This window comes from Carassius gibelio, chromosome A9 (assembly GCF_023724105.1).
Source record: "Carassius gibelio isolate Cgi1373 ecotype wild population from Czech Republic chromosome A9, carGib1.2-hapl.c, whole genome shotgun sequence".
In the NCBI taxonomy this organism is placed as follows: Eukaryota; Metazoa; Chordata; class Actinopteri; order Cypriniformes; family Cyprinidae; genus Carassius; species Carassius gibelio.
This window is the reverse complement of record NC_068379.1, coordinates 19091707-19111011: the sequence shown is the minus strand read 5'-3', so window position 1 is coordinate 19111011 and position 19305 is coordinate 19091707. Positions and strand designations below refer to the sequence as shown.

The 19305-nt window shown below is 37.6% G+C and overlaps 1 protein-coding gene across 1 annotated transcript in view; it reads left to right on the top strand.

The window, feature by feature from the left end:
- The window catches only part of LOC128019857 (parathyroid hormone 2 receptor-like), a 43981-nt gene that overhangs the window by 10561 nt on the left and 14115 nt on the right, over positions 1-19305 (top strand). Inside the window, exons 7-8 of the mRNA XM_052606157.1 lie at positions 11403-11556; positions 14596-14656. Of these exons, the coding sequence (XP_052462117.1) occupies positions 11403-11556; positions 14596-14656 (215 nt within the window). The remainder of the gene's footprint in view (positions 1-11402; positions 11557-14595; positions 14657-19305) is intronic.

The window sequence follows — 19305 nt, the reverse complement described above, 5'->3', positions numbered from 1 at the left end:
GTTCATGCTCTATATATATGAAGACCATTAATTGCTTTTAATTAAAGCACGATTTGCAGCACTGAGCACTGAAGCCAATTGCTGTGCCACTGATTGACAGCAGCTGTAGTGATTATATTAAAGGGAGCAATCTGCTCACTTTCTGTATTTAATCTATTCACAATTTGAACAAAATACTTCCACACTCTTTTGAACTCAAGCGAGTGTTAAGTGCTTCTACTCACAAATCAGGTGTTCAATTTGACCTTATTTATACACCACTGCTCCACTGATCATGTGCTGGTTATTCCACTGCACATCTTGGATCACTTCATCCTCACTCTTAACTTCAACGTGGTCCCTGACACAGCATATACTCTTCCACGTCACCTTTCTACATAACCTACCCTCACTTTCACACACAAAGATTTTTCTCTGGTGCTAAAAATAATGTAACAATTTACAGTTTTTAAACCTTAAAATAATATACACACTTCTTTCATAGTTCTTCAACAGGTATGCAAACAATGTCATCATTTCTCACTTTTTTCTCCTCAACAGGTAATGTTACAATCAAACACAACAGGTAACGTTATCCACAAAAGTATTCAGCTAATCAACAAACAGTACTCAAAATATCAAAATCAGTTGCACTGGCAATGAACCCATAAAAACACTGCATAACAATAGCAGTTTGCCGCCCCCTCCTTGTCAATTCCCCGCCTTCTTCATCACAGTTATGTTATACTTTGCATGCCACATAACGTTACATAACCGAATTTAGCTAGCTGCTGAACAATATCCCAATAATAGCAATTAGCATTAGTCTAAAAAATATAATATAGAAAACACTCCACATGTCAACAAAACGATAACAGAACATCCTCCCAAACACATATCAAGCTTATTTAAAAAAAATTGAAAGCATAAACACTCATTCAAAGTACCTGGAAAAGGGAGATATAAATAACCATAACCATAAGTTCCCGCCTCCTCAGCACGAGCTGACCGATAACACCAACAGCCAATCATCAGTTGGTCAAACTCAAAGCCGGTGTCATGTTTGAGAGGGGGGGTGGGGAGGAGGCAGCCGCAGCGAGCACAGACATAGAGCGGCCAGAAAAACGGAGGAGCAACTGTAGTAAGGCGTTTGTGCAAAACTACGGAAAAACTGCAGAAACAGGCGGCTGTTGAACCCTCTCACCGGGAAAAGTGTGGATGTTAAAACACCCACATCCCCCACGGGTGCGACGCCCCTGCACTGAAGGCATCAAGGGCTATTTGACCAAGAAGGAGAGTGATGGGGTGCTGCGCCAGATGACCTGGCCTCCACAGTCACCGGACCTGAACCTAATCGAGATGGTTTAGGGGTGAGCTGGACCGCAGACGGAAGGTAAAAGGGCCAACAAGTGCTAAGCATCTCTCAGGGAACTCCTTCAAGACTGTTGGAATAACATTTCAGGTGACTACCTCTTGAAGCTCATCAAGAGAATGCCAAGAGTGTGCAAAGCAGTAATCAAAGCAAAAGGTGGCTACTTTGAAGAACCTAGAATATGACATATGACATTATTGTTCTCTTGCTGTAGCTGCTGGAGATACAATGTCAGCGTCAAAAAGCTATTAACCCTCTGGAGTCAATTCACGCATATACGCGTGATGAGGCATTTTCTTCTGACAACCCCGAAAAGAACTTAAATTATATTTTCACTTTTTTTGATCGTACAGATAAGAGCAATACATACTGAATCCGTAAAGGGTTTACTTTTATTTGTATACAGACATAATAACAACAAAATTAGTGTATTTATAAAATAAAGATAACAAACAAGGTGTGCTGTCTGCAGCCTTGGTCTGCGGTGATCTTCATTTAGAAACGCGCCATTAAATGAACTGTAACTCAGTGAATACTCAACGAAGAGACATGAGAGATACATCTATAGAAAGCTTGACATGCTGGACTTCTTATCCAGTCATTTCTAGGCTGGACCACTGCAATGCTCTTCTGACTGGACTTCCATCAAGTGCAATCAAACCTCTTCAAATGCTTCAGAATGCATCAGCACGTCTGATCTTCAACAAGGCCAAGTGCCCACATGACACCTCTCTTTCGGGTTACCGGTTGCAGCTCACATAAAGTTCAAGTTATTGATGCTTGTATATAGAACAGTCACAGGCTCAACAACGTCCTACTTTGACTCACGCCCCATGGTACAATTACAGTGAGGCACAAAATCACATTCCAGAACATTTTCGTTCACCATTCCTGGCTGTTGGAATGATCTTCCCATCCCCATCCAGAATGCTGGAACCCTGACAAGTTTCAAGTGACAAATGAAAACTCATCTCTTTTTTCAACATTTAACTGCATCCTTAAAAAAAAAAAAAAAAAAAACACTTCATTTTTTGCTCCTTTTTTCCATAAAAAACACTTCATTTTTTGCTCCTTTTTTCCTTATCCCCTCCCCTTGTCTAGCTTGTAATAATTTGAACAATGTCTGAAACTTTGTCTGCATGATTAATAAATGTAAATGTACTGCATTAGATTAACCAAGACTTTCATATTATTACACTTACATATTATTGCTCTTTTGTTGGTTTTGATTGCTTCTATTGCCCTCAACTGTAAGTTGATTTGGATAAAAGTATTTGCTAAATGACTAAATGTAGATTAAAATCATTCTGTGCCATTTGAATTCATAACTCTTGAATAACCAGACACACAACTCATTGTAGAATGTCATCCATAACAGCTAAACTGCATGGAGGCATAGTGAAGTGTTAAACAAGCCAGGAAGAGCGGAAATTGAAAGGGGTCACATTGGGTCTGCATGGAGTGACATTGGGTCTGTATCTGGGTGAGGTCTGGTTCCAATTCTAATTATGGCGGGGAACAAATATTTTAATGCTAGTCCAAGGTTGTGCCCCATCTTGACACATTGTTGGACTGAAATTGTTGGAAGAAATGCCAAAGCTAGAAGTCAAAGGCCATTGGGCCGCAATAAGCTGTAAGTGCTCTATAGTCTCATTCTGTGTTGTGTGTCATAGTCTTACTGGGGGGCTTTTGTTTCATGCATTTCCAATCTCCACCCCAAAGCTTGTATACATAGCTTGTCTGAGCTAAAACATGGCCAGCCTCGACAATCCATGCGTGGAGGTTAAAAAAGCTCACTTGTGCCCATTTGATGTCTTTTGGGTGGGAAATGATTATCCATTCCCACCTACGCTCAGAATCAAACTGTATCTGTTCCCATTCTGAGACTCATTGACTGTGCCCTCAGCTTTTTCTTCAAACAGCTGCATTGCAGGAGATAAGTGCTGTGGAGTAAAAATGTGAGGGAGGATTTTGCAAACCAGTTGTTTAGCATCCATAGCTGCAATGCTTAGGTTAGGTGCAAACAATGTGTCTTCAGACATCAAAGGCACAAGTGCTATGCTTTGATCCATTTGTTTACCTACAATATGCAGCAACTAACTTAAGTGTGTTGCGTTTTCAATAGGTCAGTGATCCAAAATCCTTACATCAATAGGCTTTTACTGTAAAATTTCTCATTTCAAAACGCATGCAGAAAACATCCTGTCCTTCCTTTATCTTAAGTGGAACAGTATGACAGCAGAAACAACTTAATTAATAATTGCTCTATTTATATGCTCTGTTCCTGTGGCTCAGTGGTAGAGCATTGTGTTGGCAGTGCAAATGGTTGTTTGTTCTATTCCCAAGGAAGACACATAATGATAAAAAATGCACTGAATGCACTGTAAATTGCTTTGGATAAAAAGTTAAAAATGCTTTCTGCATCATATTAAGAATCTTTGTAAGGACTATTCAGTGTAGACACCAGGCTTGCATTTGTTTTTTCTTTCTATTATTATGACTTAATTAACCAATATAATTAAAGTAACCAATAATGTGAATACTGTGCATTTACTTTTGACACAAAGTTTCCTAAATACCATCCAAGTAAGCTAATGTCTATGCTTGGTATTCAATTGTGATACTACATAGTGGGTGGATTCAGAGTGACTCATAGACTGTTTGATATTGCATTATAATTTTATGTTATTTTTGGCCATTTTGTCTTGAATTATTAATATTGTATGACCAAGGCTATGACAGAAATTCTGAAAGTAGAAATTACTTATTTTCAACCCATTATGCTTCCCTCTGTTTTGTGTGAACAGAAGGGAATGCTGCAACCCATCCCCCCCCCCAACCCCCCGCCAAATTGTAGCATTCATTATTTTTCATTACAATAACTGGGATCTGCATCATGTGGCAAGATTTGGAAATTGCCCATTCATTCCTTAAACAAATTGAAAAGTGTAATTTTTGGTTATGTAAAGATGATGATTTAATGTAATCTGAAAAGAGATTTAGTAAATAGTACTGGTTTAGTAACTTATTTTTTCACTTTTAGGTTTAGGTTTTCCAGAAGTAGCTTGTTGACCTATGTTTTCATTTGATTTCTATAACATTTTTACTCCTATAGCAAGCCTCCCTACTGCTTCACTGTGGTGGACTACAGTAGAGATTGTGTTTTCAGTCAGTTCTGTGAAAAGAGGGCAGAGCTCTCTAAGAGTACATCGTCAGCAGAGAGGCAGGGAAAAGACAGAACAAAAGTTTTAGGTGTTCAGGTGAGTCCTTCAGATCCTCCAGGTGTATCGACTAAATAATCTGCACCTTTCTTTTCTCCGGCGCCTCTTTGATCATATGTCAGAAGCACTAAAGCTCTCACGATTACCCCTAGTTTCTGGCACTTTCATGTGTCTGGAGTTGATGCGTCTGCTGTTGTCCGTGCTAAGAATTGCAGCCCTTTCACTGGGTTGCTGCACTACGCTGTCCCACATGCACTCCATTGAAGGAGAAGTAAGAACAGTAGAGAAAAGAGAGGGAAAGTTAACCCAAAAATGACCGTGATCATTTACTAACCCTAATGTTATTCCAAAACTGTTAAACTTTCTTGATTCTGTGGAACATAAAAGAAGATGTTGAGCAGAATGTTTATGCTTCTCTTTTTCCTAAAGTTATACAGAGGATGTAGTTGTATATGTGCATAAAATAAGTCTTTATGACTCATACACTGTTTTCATACACTGTATTCAGGTCTTAAAAGCCACGCAAGCTTTGTGTGAGGAACAGACTGAATGTAAGTCTTCTTTTCCACAATAGCTCTGTAATCCTATTTAACAATACACATATTTAAACTTGCCACATCACATGCCAAGTTACAAATTAAACTTACATTTTTATGTTATGAATATAGAGTTATGCATACAGTAGGATCTCTATCTGTCCATATAAAAACTAACAGTGAGGAAAAAGAAGAGAAACAAAAAGCAGTGTATTATACAGTGTATAAATTACAAAGGAAAAACAATGAGATAAAATGGAGCAAATGAAGATTCATATTAGTGTTTTACTGTAATTTTTCTCCTGACAAATAGACTCCAGTAATCATGCATGTGCATATTTGAGTTTCTGAGAAAATCTCAACAGTCACAAATTATGCTCAGATTTGCAGGGATATCAGTCTGCTATCAAAAGTCTACAGTTGTAATATAATCTTTTCCTTAAATCTCAAACCTTACTCAAATATCATCAAAGACCAAAATACTGTATGTGAGCTCTAGTGTGCGTAATTTAATAGTTATATACTCTTAATGGTCGTCAGCAGCCTCAACTGATTTGTATTTCTCCTAAGGAATATTATAGAAATCTGAGACTGAATTTGGGAGTTGATGTTTTTTTTTTTTTTAAGAAATATCTTATGCTCATCAAGGCTGCATTTATGTAGCCAAACATACAGTAAAACAGTATTACTGGGAAATGGTATTACAATTAAAAATAATTGATGGCAAAGCTGAATTTTCAGCCAGTAATATAAAATGCTAATTTACTGCTCAAGAAACATTTCTTTCAATGTTAAAAACAATTAAAACTGCTTAATATATTTGTGGAACCCATGATACATTTTTTTTAAGATTCTTTGATGAATAGAAATAATTTCTAACATTTGAATTGTTGTCTTTAATGTCGCATTTGTTCAGTTTAATGTATCCTTGCTAAATAAGGATAGTCGTGGCCTAATGGTTAGAGGGTTGGACTCCCAATCGAAGGGTTGTGAGTTCTAGTCTCGGGCCGGACGGAATTATGGGTGGGGGAGTGCATGAACAGCTCTCTCTCCCCCTTCAATACCATGACTTAGGTGCCCTTGAGCAAGGCATCAAACCCCCAACTGCTCCCTGGGCGCCGCAGCATAAATGGCTGCCCACTGCTCCGGGTGTGTGCTCACAGTGTGTGTGTGTGTTCACTGCTCTGTGTGTGTGCATTTCGGATGGGTTAAATGCAGAGCACAAATTCTGAGTATGGGTCACCATAAAAATATTAATTTAATTATTTTAAAAAACCTTACTAAACATTTTTATCAAACAGTTAAACACACTTAAGGTGTAGAGTGAAAGCTGAGCTAAAAAGACATGTCTTAAGAATCGATCAGTAGTTGCTGTAGCAGCCAGGATCACTATTATTGATCATACTTGGTACTAGGAATTTCAGACTAAGTCCTAATCTTAGGTATTAAACTATAGTGGGGAACTAATTCTAGACCATTTGGGCTAAATGATACTTCAAATGCTGCAGCTTGTTGAGGAGAGGTGTGCTATTAACTTTCTACACGACCAGACTTACGATTATCACCTGCTGAGATGAAATATCCCATAGACTTATCTAAATAAATACATACATATTCCAGCATTCTGTAAGATATGTAAAAGCTAGTAAGACTAGGGATATTCGTATCAAACAGCCGCACAATCAGCACCAAAATGGCAAATTTTAATGGGTTCTGTTGATTGATTTGGAGATCCTTTTCACACTGAGGACAACTGAGTGACTCATGCAACTATAACAAAAGGCTGAAATGCTAACTGATGCTTCAGAAGGACACGTGATGCATTCAGAGGCTGTTGGTGAAAACGTTTTGAATTTGAAGATCAGGTGTAACAACAATGAGTCTTACAGAATAATTAACTCAAATGATATATAGGGAATTTGAATAATTGATCAGGAATATGATTAATTTATATCTCAGATGACAGTTACATTAAATTTGATTGATTATGAAAAATAGCTCAATTGCCTATAACAATAAATAATCACAGGGCACTGTAACTTACTCATTAATATGTCAATATTACATTCTTCATATCAATTATTGTGATATCTCTTACTGTAAATTACTGCAAATCAAACCGTGGTATGTCCAGCAAACCACTGTAGACCTATCAATTTTCAATAAAGTTATCACGCCTTATAATTCAAGGAAAAGTATTCTCTGGCCATGAAAATATTATCCTATCCTTATGATAAATTTAGTTTCTAAATTTAGAGCTTGTAGCTATAGATCAGACATCTCAGTGACTCGTAATGTGAGTGGGGTGGAGTCCAAGCCAATCGTCAGTATATGGGTTTTTAATAATTAAACTAGCAATACATCAAACTACAAATCACACAGAGTAAATATGCGTACGACAATACAAACAGTAAGCTTTATACAATACATAACGAATCCAAATAAAAGAGAGAGAGAGAGAGAGAGAGAGAAAATAGAATGAGATCACATAAGGAGCTCAGGTATGAAAATCATAGTCAGTAACTTTTGGAAGCCAACAACAAATCAGATCATAACAACACTTTAAAGCAGCACTTAAATCTCCATAGAGAAAGTGATACTTGCAAAAGTGTCCAATGTGAGCGTGGCGTGAGATCGGCGTCGAGCTTGTGAGCTTTGCGCGCTGTTCCCATTGAAACAGCCATGTGCCATGAAACGGAGGCCATGTGACGCGCGTGCACGCTGCGCTGGCTCTTGGCGTGAGCGTGGAGCACGTGGTCCTTTGTTCTGTCCTCGCGCGGTATTTGAAAGGTTCAACAAACATTGTTCCAGAATTTGTCTTCCTTGCGTGGAGAGGCGAATAGTTGAATAAACTTAGTAAAGAAAAGAAAAGAAAAGAACGAAAACGAAAGCTTCCAAAGGAGCCATTAAAATGGCTTTTTCTCTCAGCCCCTGTGTTGAGGGGGTTGGCGCTATGAGCGCGGCCTATGGCCGCGCGGAAGCAACGTTGGAGAGCAGCGTGTTCGAGAACGGAGAATGAGAAGAAGAGGAAGAAGAGGGTGGACCTTGTTTGGTCAATTCTTATAGCTTGAAATAGTTCACGCCCCTTTTTCGCGTAAACAGCCAATGAAAGTCCGCGATCTGAAGCGGAGGGAAAAGTTCCTTTGTCTCTGTGGAGACAACCCCCCCTGGAGATCTAGGGCTTGTCCAAATTCCAGGGATTATTCTAGCAAGTTTGTAATTCAGATTACATACATATTTCATTACTTTGCGCTAGATAAATGGGTCTGTCAGAGCATGACGATTAGAACAAGACTAAACATAATATATATATGATCAAAACATGAAGTTACATTCAAATGTAGAATTACACATTTAAAGATTTGCTTAACACATGATAACACTGCAGATGTTGGGAAACATCTAAATGTACCAAAAGGGAATACGTAATACATTTATAAAACATAAAAACAGAAAGTTAATGAATACATTCCATAGAATGCATTGTTCAAAAGAAGCCAGTGATTTGGCTTCTCTCCTGTCCTGTGTGGTCGTAAACTTTTACAACCTGCAAAAGTGGGGGTTGCAGAAACATGGCTCTCTTTGAGAAGGTTAAAGTGAGGAGAGACATTTCCTAAAGTATGAGCTTGCAACTTATACTCTTCACATAACAAGGATTAACCATTTTATGCAATCCATAAACATAATTAAAATACATATTAATAATAAAATGAAAGTAAGGAACTTATACGAAAGGTTTCCTTTGTCTCCAGTGTTGGAATGTGGTTGGGGGTTTTCATTTCTTCTTTGAAGCTCGCATGGGCATCGTAAATAATTTAAGTCCAGCCAGGCTGGCGCCAGGCCAGACACTTGGTGCAAAAAGAGTTTCATTTGGAAAATCTGAATTAAACACATGAATCGATGATCTGCATATCCGTTACACAGGGTATATTGAATTTATTTTGTCTTCTAGGAAACATGTACTGTAAGTGTTTTCTGTAGCTTCTGAAGGGCAGTACTAAATGGATCTCAAAAACATGTCATGGTTGGAAAGGGTTCAAATACTGTTCAAATGCTGGAAAACCAACGAATATGTGGGACCTGAAGGATTTTTCTGAAGAACAGTGGGCAACTGTTCAGGACAAGCAAGGAACTCATGGAAAACTAGAAACAAACAAAACAAACCAACAAAAAAACTCTGTAGATTATCCAACACAGTATTAATAATAATGAACGGGGTCATTTTTATAACTTCAGCTATTATTTTCTCTTGTGCACTGTGCGAAATATGTTATTCTGGTCAGTAATAAATAAAAAATGACATGCATTTTGTTAGAACACTCTTATTTTTGTAAAATAAGTAACATTTGCGTTTTTAAACTTTTGACAGTATATAATCTGACCATTTAACATTATGCAATTTCTAGTGACCAGGCAGAAAATAAATGAAATGTCATCCAACAGACTATAATTAAAACTTGATAAATACACTCAAAAGAGGTACAGTACGCTTCCTTTTTGGTACCGAATGAAAGATGTTTAAAAAACCACCAACTCCAGTTTCAGTGAATATATTGTATAAGGTGGGGTAAGTGAACCAATAATCATACAACAAGAGGGGCAGGGTTAAGACAATGGAAGGGGAACACATGGCACAAACAAATGAACAAAACTAAGCCATGTGCCCACATGAAACAACACAAGAACAGGTGCCAAATGAGAGCTCTCACTGTCCAAGACAAGAGCACAGTGAGGGACTGAACACTCAACCTCTGCGCCCTTAAGGAAGGACAAATCACGGAGCATGAAAACCTGAACCCCATCACTGAACCAAAATCAAATTAGACACAAGGTCTGGGATCCAAACACCATCCTCCGCACATGTAACATCACATGGACGAGAGTGCAGAGCCAGAGCACACTCACACAAAAACAAGATGATGCATGAGAGTCAGGGTTCTGTCACCACACTAAAAACAAACCCGAAATGACAGAACCCTGACACTCTTTACTTCACAATCATTATTATTAGTTATGTTCAGAAAGTATTGGATGAACAACAGCAATTGACTTAAAACAACCAAGACTTCTTGTGAAGCACCTTTACCAAAAATTGTCAAGACATACCGTTAAAAGGTTTTGTCTAATATTTTTTTATGTTTTTAAAAAACATCACTTATGATCACCAAGGCTGCATTTGTTTGAACAAAAATACAATAAAAACAATAATATTGTGAAGTATTATTACAGTTTAAAACAACTGTGTGGCAATCATAGAGGGGCTGAGAGCTGTGGAAACAGAGCGAGGCTGGTGGCACGAGTACTAATGAGTAGTGCTTTGTGCATCCATATGTGCTTTGATTCCAAAATATTTTCAGAGTAAAACAACCTTATACATATTCTTGATATTAATGAGAGAAGACATCAGTATGCTTTGATAGTGTTTTGACATGTGACATCCCTTTTAATTCAGTTCATTGGTCTGGAAATGCTTTATGGCCATTATCCACAGAGATTTGTCATGGTAGTGAGCTAATAGCTTCTTTAAAGTGCAGCTGTCCAACTACAGCCAGTCAGCTGACGGTAGTGAAAGGCTGTCATTTAGTCACACTTCTACTGTCCTGAAGAGTTTCTGTCATTTGAAACTAACTGTGTGTCATTTTAAAATAAGCTAATGACCTAATTATTCTAGAAGAGGATTCATGACAATGAGTACTTCTGCAGAATATAACAGAGTGGAATAAAGTTGACAGTTCACATTTTCTTTCTTCTTTGAAACACAAAAGAATATATATTTTTTTCTATACAAATAAAGTCAGTGGGGTCAAATTCTGCTTTGACTTTCAAAAGGTGAACTATACATTCATTTACTTTTTTTTAAGTTCCACAGAAGAAACAAGGTCATACAGGTTTAGATTAATTTAGATTGTGAGTAAACAGATTTTTTTTTGTTTGTTTAGATATCCCTTTAATTCAAATGTATACTTTAATGTATCACTAAATCTGCACTTTTATGCCCGATTATGTGTCATGCACTGATGCAGTGTTTAAAAAAAAATATTAGCACATTAGAGAGTATTTTTTTATTTATTTAAAGAACCCCATGTGATTGTACTGATTGTACTAAATCAGCAAACCAAACCAAAGCATCTTGGTTTGTTTTTCTCTTATGTCAGTCTGAACTGAAGCATCTCTACAGAGCATTTTTGTTGTTTTTAAATCCTCTCTTTAATACTTCTACTTAAGCTATATTTAATTGAAACTGCCATGTTGTGATATGAGTGTTAATTTTTCTGCTCTGCTTTTCATTTTCAGATGGGTTGTAAAGTGACCGTCTTGCTGTTTATCTATTTCCTGGCTACAAACTACTACTGGATCCTGGTAGAGGGCTTGTACCTGCACAGTCTCATCTTCATGGCCTTCTTGTCTGATTCAAAGTACCTGTGGGGCTTCACTTTGATCGGGTGGGGTGAGTATGTCATGGTAATGTTTTTTTTTGGAAAAGGCAATTTATAAATATTCCCGCTTCTGTTGGGTTTGTAAAATCTCCTGGGAAATGAAATGCTTCTGCTGGTGGTTTTGTTCATAGACCACTGCATGACATGTAATTGTACTCTCATCAAAGAACAAGGCCAGTCTTTTATTTTTTTGTATTATTTTCAAATGTATTAACATTTTTGGCCTATAGCTGGCTGCTGTTGTATAGTGGCTATTGTGAGCATGCGTGTGGCTCAGAGTAAACCAGTTTTGTATTGTTGTCTTCTTTGCAGCTGTAAAACCAGCAAACAACATTCTCTTTTTTAATGAACTTATACAGGAATTAGAATCATCATTGAGAAGATACATCTTATGATTCTTGTTTTAAATAAGTTTGAGAAGATTTTTTTTGTTACACTGAATCACATAAGATCTCATTCCATCATTCCTAATTGCCTTTACCTTTACCACAGTGACTAATCTTATTAAAAAGACAGAAGAACAGTTTTAACTGCTGACAGTAGAACCAGTCTCTAGACTGAGTTCATTATGTCGGTCAAAGCAGCAAAGTAAATTCAACAGGAATATTCTGCAGCTGTGAATGCATTGTTTATCCAGGGATGCAATGCTACTTTCTTTCTTTTGCTCAATATAATAAACATTCAGTTCCCCCCTCAGAAATGGCTCCCTTTTGAATATATATATTTATTCCTTTGAGAAATGTCTACATGGAACCCAATAAGCTATTATTTATAGCGAGTGGTATTCATACCCTTCCCTCCACTCCCACGCTGAGACACAGCACAACGATAGCTCACTGCAGTTTGTTTTGAGAGGTTGCTTCCTTTTCAAGTGGTTTCTAGTTGAAGTGTTCTTTATTTATTTGTCATTCCTGTTTGATGTGTTCCTACCGGAAGGGCAGAGATAGAAGCACCTTTGATATGCAGATTCCCTGTTATAGGAGCGGCTGCTCACTACATTCTGGTGAATGTGTTCGGCATGGCTTATTAATGACCTACGAGTTAAATCTGTGAAAGGATTACACAATAATGTCACGTTTATTGGGTTAATATAGTCCAGAGTATTGAGTGATTCATGCTGTGAATTTGAAAGTAATTTTTTCATTACTTTTCAGTGCTTAAAATAAGGGCACAATGTGGATTTGTTACATAAATGATTCATATTTATTTGATGGAGCCATTGCTGAGAAAAGGGAACTGAGCCATCCTGTGTGATGCAGTAATCATTGTGGCAAATGACAGTTTTAGTCTTAAAATTATAAGTTATTCAGCCAAATAAGGGCAAATAGTTCACTCAAATGTTGATCAATCACTTACCAACATTCATGTTTTTCCAAACCTGTGTGAATTTATTTTTATTTTCCAATTAATTTCTAATTTTGCTTTCATTCACTCATTATCATTTGCTCCACCAGCCTCACTCTGCACAGTTCTCGGCCCCACCACACTCGTCACACACACCGGTTTGAGCTTGAAATGCCAAAATCAACCAATAAGAACAATACACATAACAAGGCAACACATTACATGATTGCATAAGGGCAAGGGGAAAACATGGCTGGAACCATAACTTTGAAAAAGACTAAATATAACAAACCAAAACATGAACATAAACCAAAAACCAGCTGTGTCAACCTTTAAGAATTGATTCAATAGACAGATGAATGTACAAATGCTTTGACAGTTGAAAATACAATTGAGACTGAGAGTATAGGTGAGAATAACTTCTGACATACTTTTTTTGTGATCTACAGGAAAATGTCCTAATGGTAAAACTGTAAGTTTATTGTCATGCTAGCAGATCCATAAAAGCGTGTGTGCCTGTTAAAGCACATGAAATGAGCTCCATTCCATCAGTGGTATCATGAAGAGAATGTAGTATGAGTCAAGGCACACAGTATTTCAGCGAGATAATCCCGGGCTCCCACAGTTACCCCATCATCGCCATGTGAACTGCTGTCTGAGAGGAGGGCACCCTCAGATCCAGGCAGTTTTGTTTCTTGATATGCATGATGTGATCTTGGTTTTTCTTAGTGGCTGAGCCACTCAAGATTAAATATGCATGATAAAATAAGTTAATATTAAATTGTGTTGAATAGTACCATCATTAGGGGTTATCCAAAAGCAGAGAAATACTTCAAATATGAATTTTAGCATTTTTATGGTTTGCAGCCTAATGTGTGCCTTCAAATCTATCAAACTATTCAATTATATAATACATGCATATTACTGACAGTAGTCCTGTAGTCACCTGTAGATTTGAACTTCATTCTATTTGTAATGAATTAAAGAAGGGTATATGGACGCTTTATATTAAAAGACAGATAGTGGTTTTATATGAATGGCTGATTGTGAATTGAAGGCAAACTATTCAAAGTAAAAAAAAAAAAAAAAAAAGTAAAATAAAAAAATATTTAGACATTTTGCCAGAACTGATATATTCAATCAAGTTTCAACTGTACCAGACAGAACAGATGTGCTTTCTGTCCAGTTTGGTGTGAAAACACTCCATTGGCAATAAGTAAACAAGCTGTATTTTATGGAGATTATGCTGCAGGATATCCATCTATGAGTGCAATACTCAGCAGGTGTTCTTGAACCCCTGGGGGGATGTTGAAGGTTTAATAATGCTTCAGTGGCACGAACAAAAGCTAACATCATGTAAATGGATGTTAAAATGTTTTAGGACATTTTATGGAGGATAAATGTCCTAAAACATTTAAACATCCATTTACATGATGTTAGCTGTTGTTCATGCCATTTATTGTGGTTTACGGGAATGCATACTAAATTAGGAAATAAAATTGCAGTGCATTCTTGTTAGAACAGTCCACGTAATATTAAGGAATGCAATGTCATTAAAGTTTGGGTTCCCTGATTACATTACAAATTTAGTTGACTTTCTTTAGATGTATATTTGCAACATCATCACCTACGGCATATTTGTCTTCAGATTTTATATAATTTAACTGTTCATTGAAATATACTTTTTCTACTTTGTTTCATTTCAGGTGTTCCCGCTCTTTTTGTTGCAGCATGGGCAGTTGTCAGGGCAACGCTGGCAGATGCAAGGTGATTGCATGTTTTCATCCTCAAAAACTTGACCTCATATCTTAATCACCTTTGTAGTGAAGTGCTTGAAGTGCCACCTTTCAAACAAACAGCCATGGTTGGTTGCAAAGTAGACTGAAAAAGTTTAATGCCAGTGGAAAATACTGTATCAGTATTTAAAAAAAAATATATATATATATATTTTTTTACCGTTTTCTTTTTGCTAGCTTTGAATTAGCCAAATAAAAAGTGCAATGGTCACAGTATTGTTTCATTCTCAACAAAAATAATGAATATATCATAAATATTTGCACCTCCCTATAGTTCAAGTTCAAGAAAATGTTTGTGTTTTTATACTAAAACAGCATTGCAGTGTTATCACCAGATCATCTTAAAGGGGGGGTGAAATGCTCGTTTTCACTCAATATCATGTTAATCGAGTACCTATAGAGTAGTACTGCATCCTTCATAACTCCAAAAAGTCTTTAGTTTTATTATATTCATAAGAGAAAGATAGTCTGTACCGATTTTTCCCGGAAAAACACGAGCGCCTAGAGGCGTGACGTGTGGGCGGAGCTAAAGAATCACTAGCGCCAGTTGCTTTGAGAGCGTTTGGAAGCTGTGACAGCTGTGAAGGCTGAAACTGAACGAAAGCAGCAGCAGCAACGACTCACTCCGAGCGGGGCTCGAACCCGGGTCTCCGATGGGAGGCGGACGCACTAACAAGGAGGCAGAGATATTTGAAGCAGTTTTACTCACCGCCTGTGGTTCCAACACACAATCGTGACCCTTTTTCGTTGGCATTGCATCATCCTTAAGAAATAAACGATACGCAAATCCGTCGTCAAACTGGGCTTTGTTTGTAAAACAAGCATTTTAGAAATGCAGGGAACAAACACTTGCACAACTCTGTTGATGCTCTGTAAAAATAAACTCCATCCACTGGTCCCTTAATGCTGTTTTTTCTTTAGTAATCTGTGCAGGGTTGTCTTGCCCTGGCAACCAAAAACACACTCCTTTTTTGTGACATTTCGCGACGCTCTCGCTCTGATCAGTGATTGTCTGTGCACAGCCTCTCTCTGCTCTGCTATAAGGGAGCGCGCTCTTCCGGCATACGTGCCCTCAGGACCCATATAAGGTAATTCCGCTCCATCTAACGTCACACAGAGCCATACTCTTAAAAAACTTTCCAAAACTTGTGACAAACCGGAAGGAGTATTTTTGGAACAGAAATACTCCTTCAAACGTACAACTTAATTTTTGAAACTTTGTCCATGTTTAGCATGGGAATCCAACTCTTTAACAGTGTAAAAAACTCAGTATGCATGAAATAGCATTTCACCCCCCCTTTAATGAAGTAGTGTTTTCATGTACACTGATGTAGGACCATGCCTAAGGCTTTATCTTTTCTCTGTTTTATTTTCAAACACTTGCTGAATGTCATTGTCTTACTCCCCTCGAGAGCACGAGTAGTATTCTTGCAGCTTACAGGCTGTTAGTGATGTTACAAAAGCAAATGTCTTCAAGCCATATCTTGCTGCTTCTCTGGGGAGAACATAAACATAAGGCTTTGTTCTAGCTGTAGTCTGTCTTTGTTTTTACTGGTGTTGTTATGGTGGCCTAGTTAGCTTATCACAAACTGTATCTTTTATCTTTTGTGCATCTTAAAAAAATATGAAACAAAGAAAAAAGCCACACAGCATAATATGATTTAAGGGGCATCATACGGTATCTACAGGTATCATGAAATCAGTGAATCTTTTGAAATATTAGGAGATATCACAAATTTGTTGACCTTTTGTAAAAAGTTTTAGAACTGAAAACTTAATCTGTGACGTGCTCAGAAATTAGGGAAGCAGTTAATACTGTTATTTTTAAATGGCACAAAAACGTATAAAGAACAAGGAAAACAAGAGATCTTATATGCACTTAAAGGAAAACGGGTTAACAAGACTAATTAACTAGACGTACATGGAAATAAGAATTCTCAGTTAATACATAATACTTTTAAAACCATGTCAGCAAAAAAAAAAAAAAAAAAAAAATGTGGGTGAGAGTGAGGAAGAAAAAAGTTTTGGGGTAAATTTATTATTTTTATATGTAATTTGTGCAAGTGCATAACTCACAAAATGGTCTTTTCTTTATGATTCTTTATAAGTCTTGTAGATTGTATTTAATGTTATTTGTGTGCAAGTCCATACTTTTAAATACATTTCCTAAAACTTTCAAATTAAATTTATGCAAGAGTTCACTCCATTCACATACTGTGTTCCAGTCTGTGTTTTAGTTGACTTCGTATGGAACTATTTTACAGAGTGAAAATAAAGTAGTTTTTTTAATACCGTAAACCAAATTATTAGACTAGAATCTAACTGTTGAGTAATCTGTAATTGAATCTGGGCTATGAAAATATTCAGAATACTGCCCTTATTTGTCACATGTACTTTATTTAATGTTATAAATTATAAATCATAAATGAACAAACATTTGAAGAACAAGTACTGTAAGTATTTTTAGTAATATAAATCATAATCTAAAATAAAATATAGTAAATCAACTTCCTTGTTAATAAAGATACAATATATATATATATATATATATATATATATATATATATATATATATATATATATATATATATATTGTCACGGCTGAAGAATCACACGACAGGGTTTAGTGCAAAGTGAAGCCCCGGAGGGTGTATTTATTAAATGGTGCTCGGTGTAGTGCTGAATCCTGTAGTGTCCGGTGCTCGTCCTCGGTGCCACGTGATCCTGTTTGCCGGCCGGCTGAGTGCAAGGGAACTTGGTGTCCGGTGCTCGGGTGGCGGGCTGGTCGATCCGCAGCTGTCTAGAGGGACAAGAGACACAATGTTAGTTTCAGTCATCTGAAGATCCTCTCTTCCCTGTGTCACCTTCAGCCACAGCGTTTATAGTCCTCTCCTCATCCGCTTCAGCTGGGACCGATCAGCCCGCTGTGATTGCGTGCAGGTGAATCTCCCTCGTTGCCAGGGCGACGCTGATAGGTGCCCAGGACACGGCTCACAATATATATATATATATCAGGGGTGTAACGATACGCTTATTCGTATTGAACCGTTCGGTACGACGCTTTCGGTTCGGTACGCGGTACGCATTATGTATACCGAACGGTTCGTTGGAGTAATTAATTATATTTGAAAAAAAAAAAGAGAGAGAGAGAGAGAAATATAATGATATGCGTTCAACAAGGTAGCCCAATAACCCAAACAACGTAACAGGCAACGCCCCTGACACTCCCGAAGAAGAAAAAAACACCATCTTATATGTTTATGTTAGGCTACTCAGCAGGCGCTCGCTCACTCAGTACGCGCTGAAGGCTCGTTGCAAAATAGCCAATGCGTTTAACAGACTAGAAATGAGAAGATCCTCCAATAACCAACAGGTCTGGTGTTTGGGTGCACTTTGGATTCCCTTTAAGCTATAATGGTGATGGCAAGAGAGTGGTGGATAAAAAAACAACGGTATGTCGCATCTGCAACATGACAGGGTACACCAGCGGGAATAAAAAAAAAAAAAAAAAAAACACCAGCGGGAATATCTGGGATATATGCGTCAGTACTATCTGGGAAAAGACGAAAAAAAGGAGAAACATGCACGCAGCAAACTATCCCTGCAGCATTTAGAAACTATAGCTTACAGGGAATCCAACCCAAACACCAGACCTGTTGGTTATTTTAGGATCTTATATTTCTGGTCTGTTAAAGGCATTCGACATTTTGCAACGAGCCTTCAGCGCGTGCTGAGTGAGCGAGCGCCTTAGGGGCCGTTCACATATCGTGCCTAAAAACGCATGGAAAACGCTAAGCGCGTCTTTCTCCTCCTTTCCAAAGCGCTTGGGCAAGCGCTCATGAGGCGTCTGTCTTTGCTAAGCAACAATGACGTGCTCTCTCCATGAGACGCGGAAATTTCAGCGAAGGATAAATGGATTTGCAGCTCTAAAAATCGCTTGCAGTAGCTCTGCTACTAAATTTATTTCAAAATTGCAATCCATATACAACTATGATCAGCTGATCCTTCATCTTGGCTGAGCTCTCAACGTTGTTACGGGAAAGGATGAAGCTGATTGGTTAGTTCTTGTCACATGACCCGCGGTGCGCTTGCGGCATTCTGAAAAGTTGAGATGTTTTTACATTTTGCTGTATCTAAAACGTATCGAACCGAACCGAACCGTGACATCAGTGTATCGTATCGAACCGAACCGTGAATTTTGTGAACCGTTACACCCCTAATATATATATATATATATATATATATATATATATATATATATATATATATATATATATATATTGCGTCTAGCTGGTCTTCTATTCATTCAAAGTTAACTCTACCATGTATCTAGACATTTGTCAGTTATGAGTGATGGTGGGTTAATGGCTTTCTGCATGATCATAAGATGGTCCACTCTGAAAAGCAAATGTTAAGAAAGTTATAGGTATCTTCAAAATATAGTAGATTTTTAGAGGTTTCATTCTGACTCTAATTTAAAAAAAACAAAAAAGTCCAGTCTGCCCATTAGGTCAGAAAACCAGGTCCAAGTGGGCCAGGAAGGTGCAACCAACAAAAACTGCCCCCTGTCCTCCCTGACCTTGCACAGGGTCTGCATGTCTGAGAGAGCATGTCTGCTGC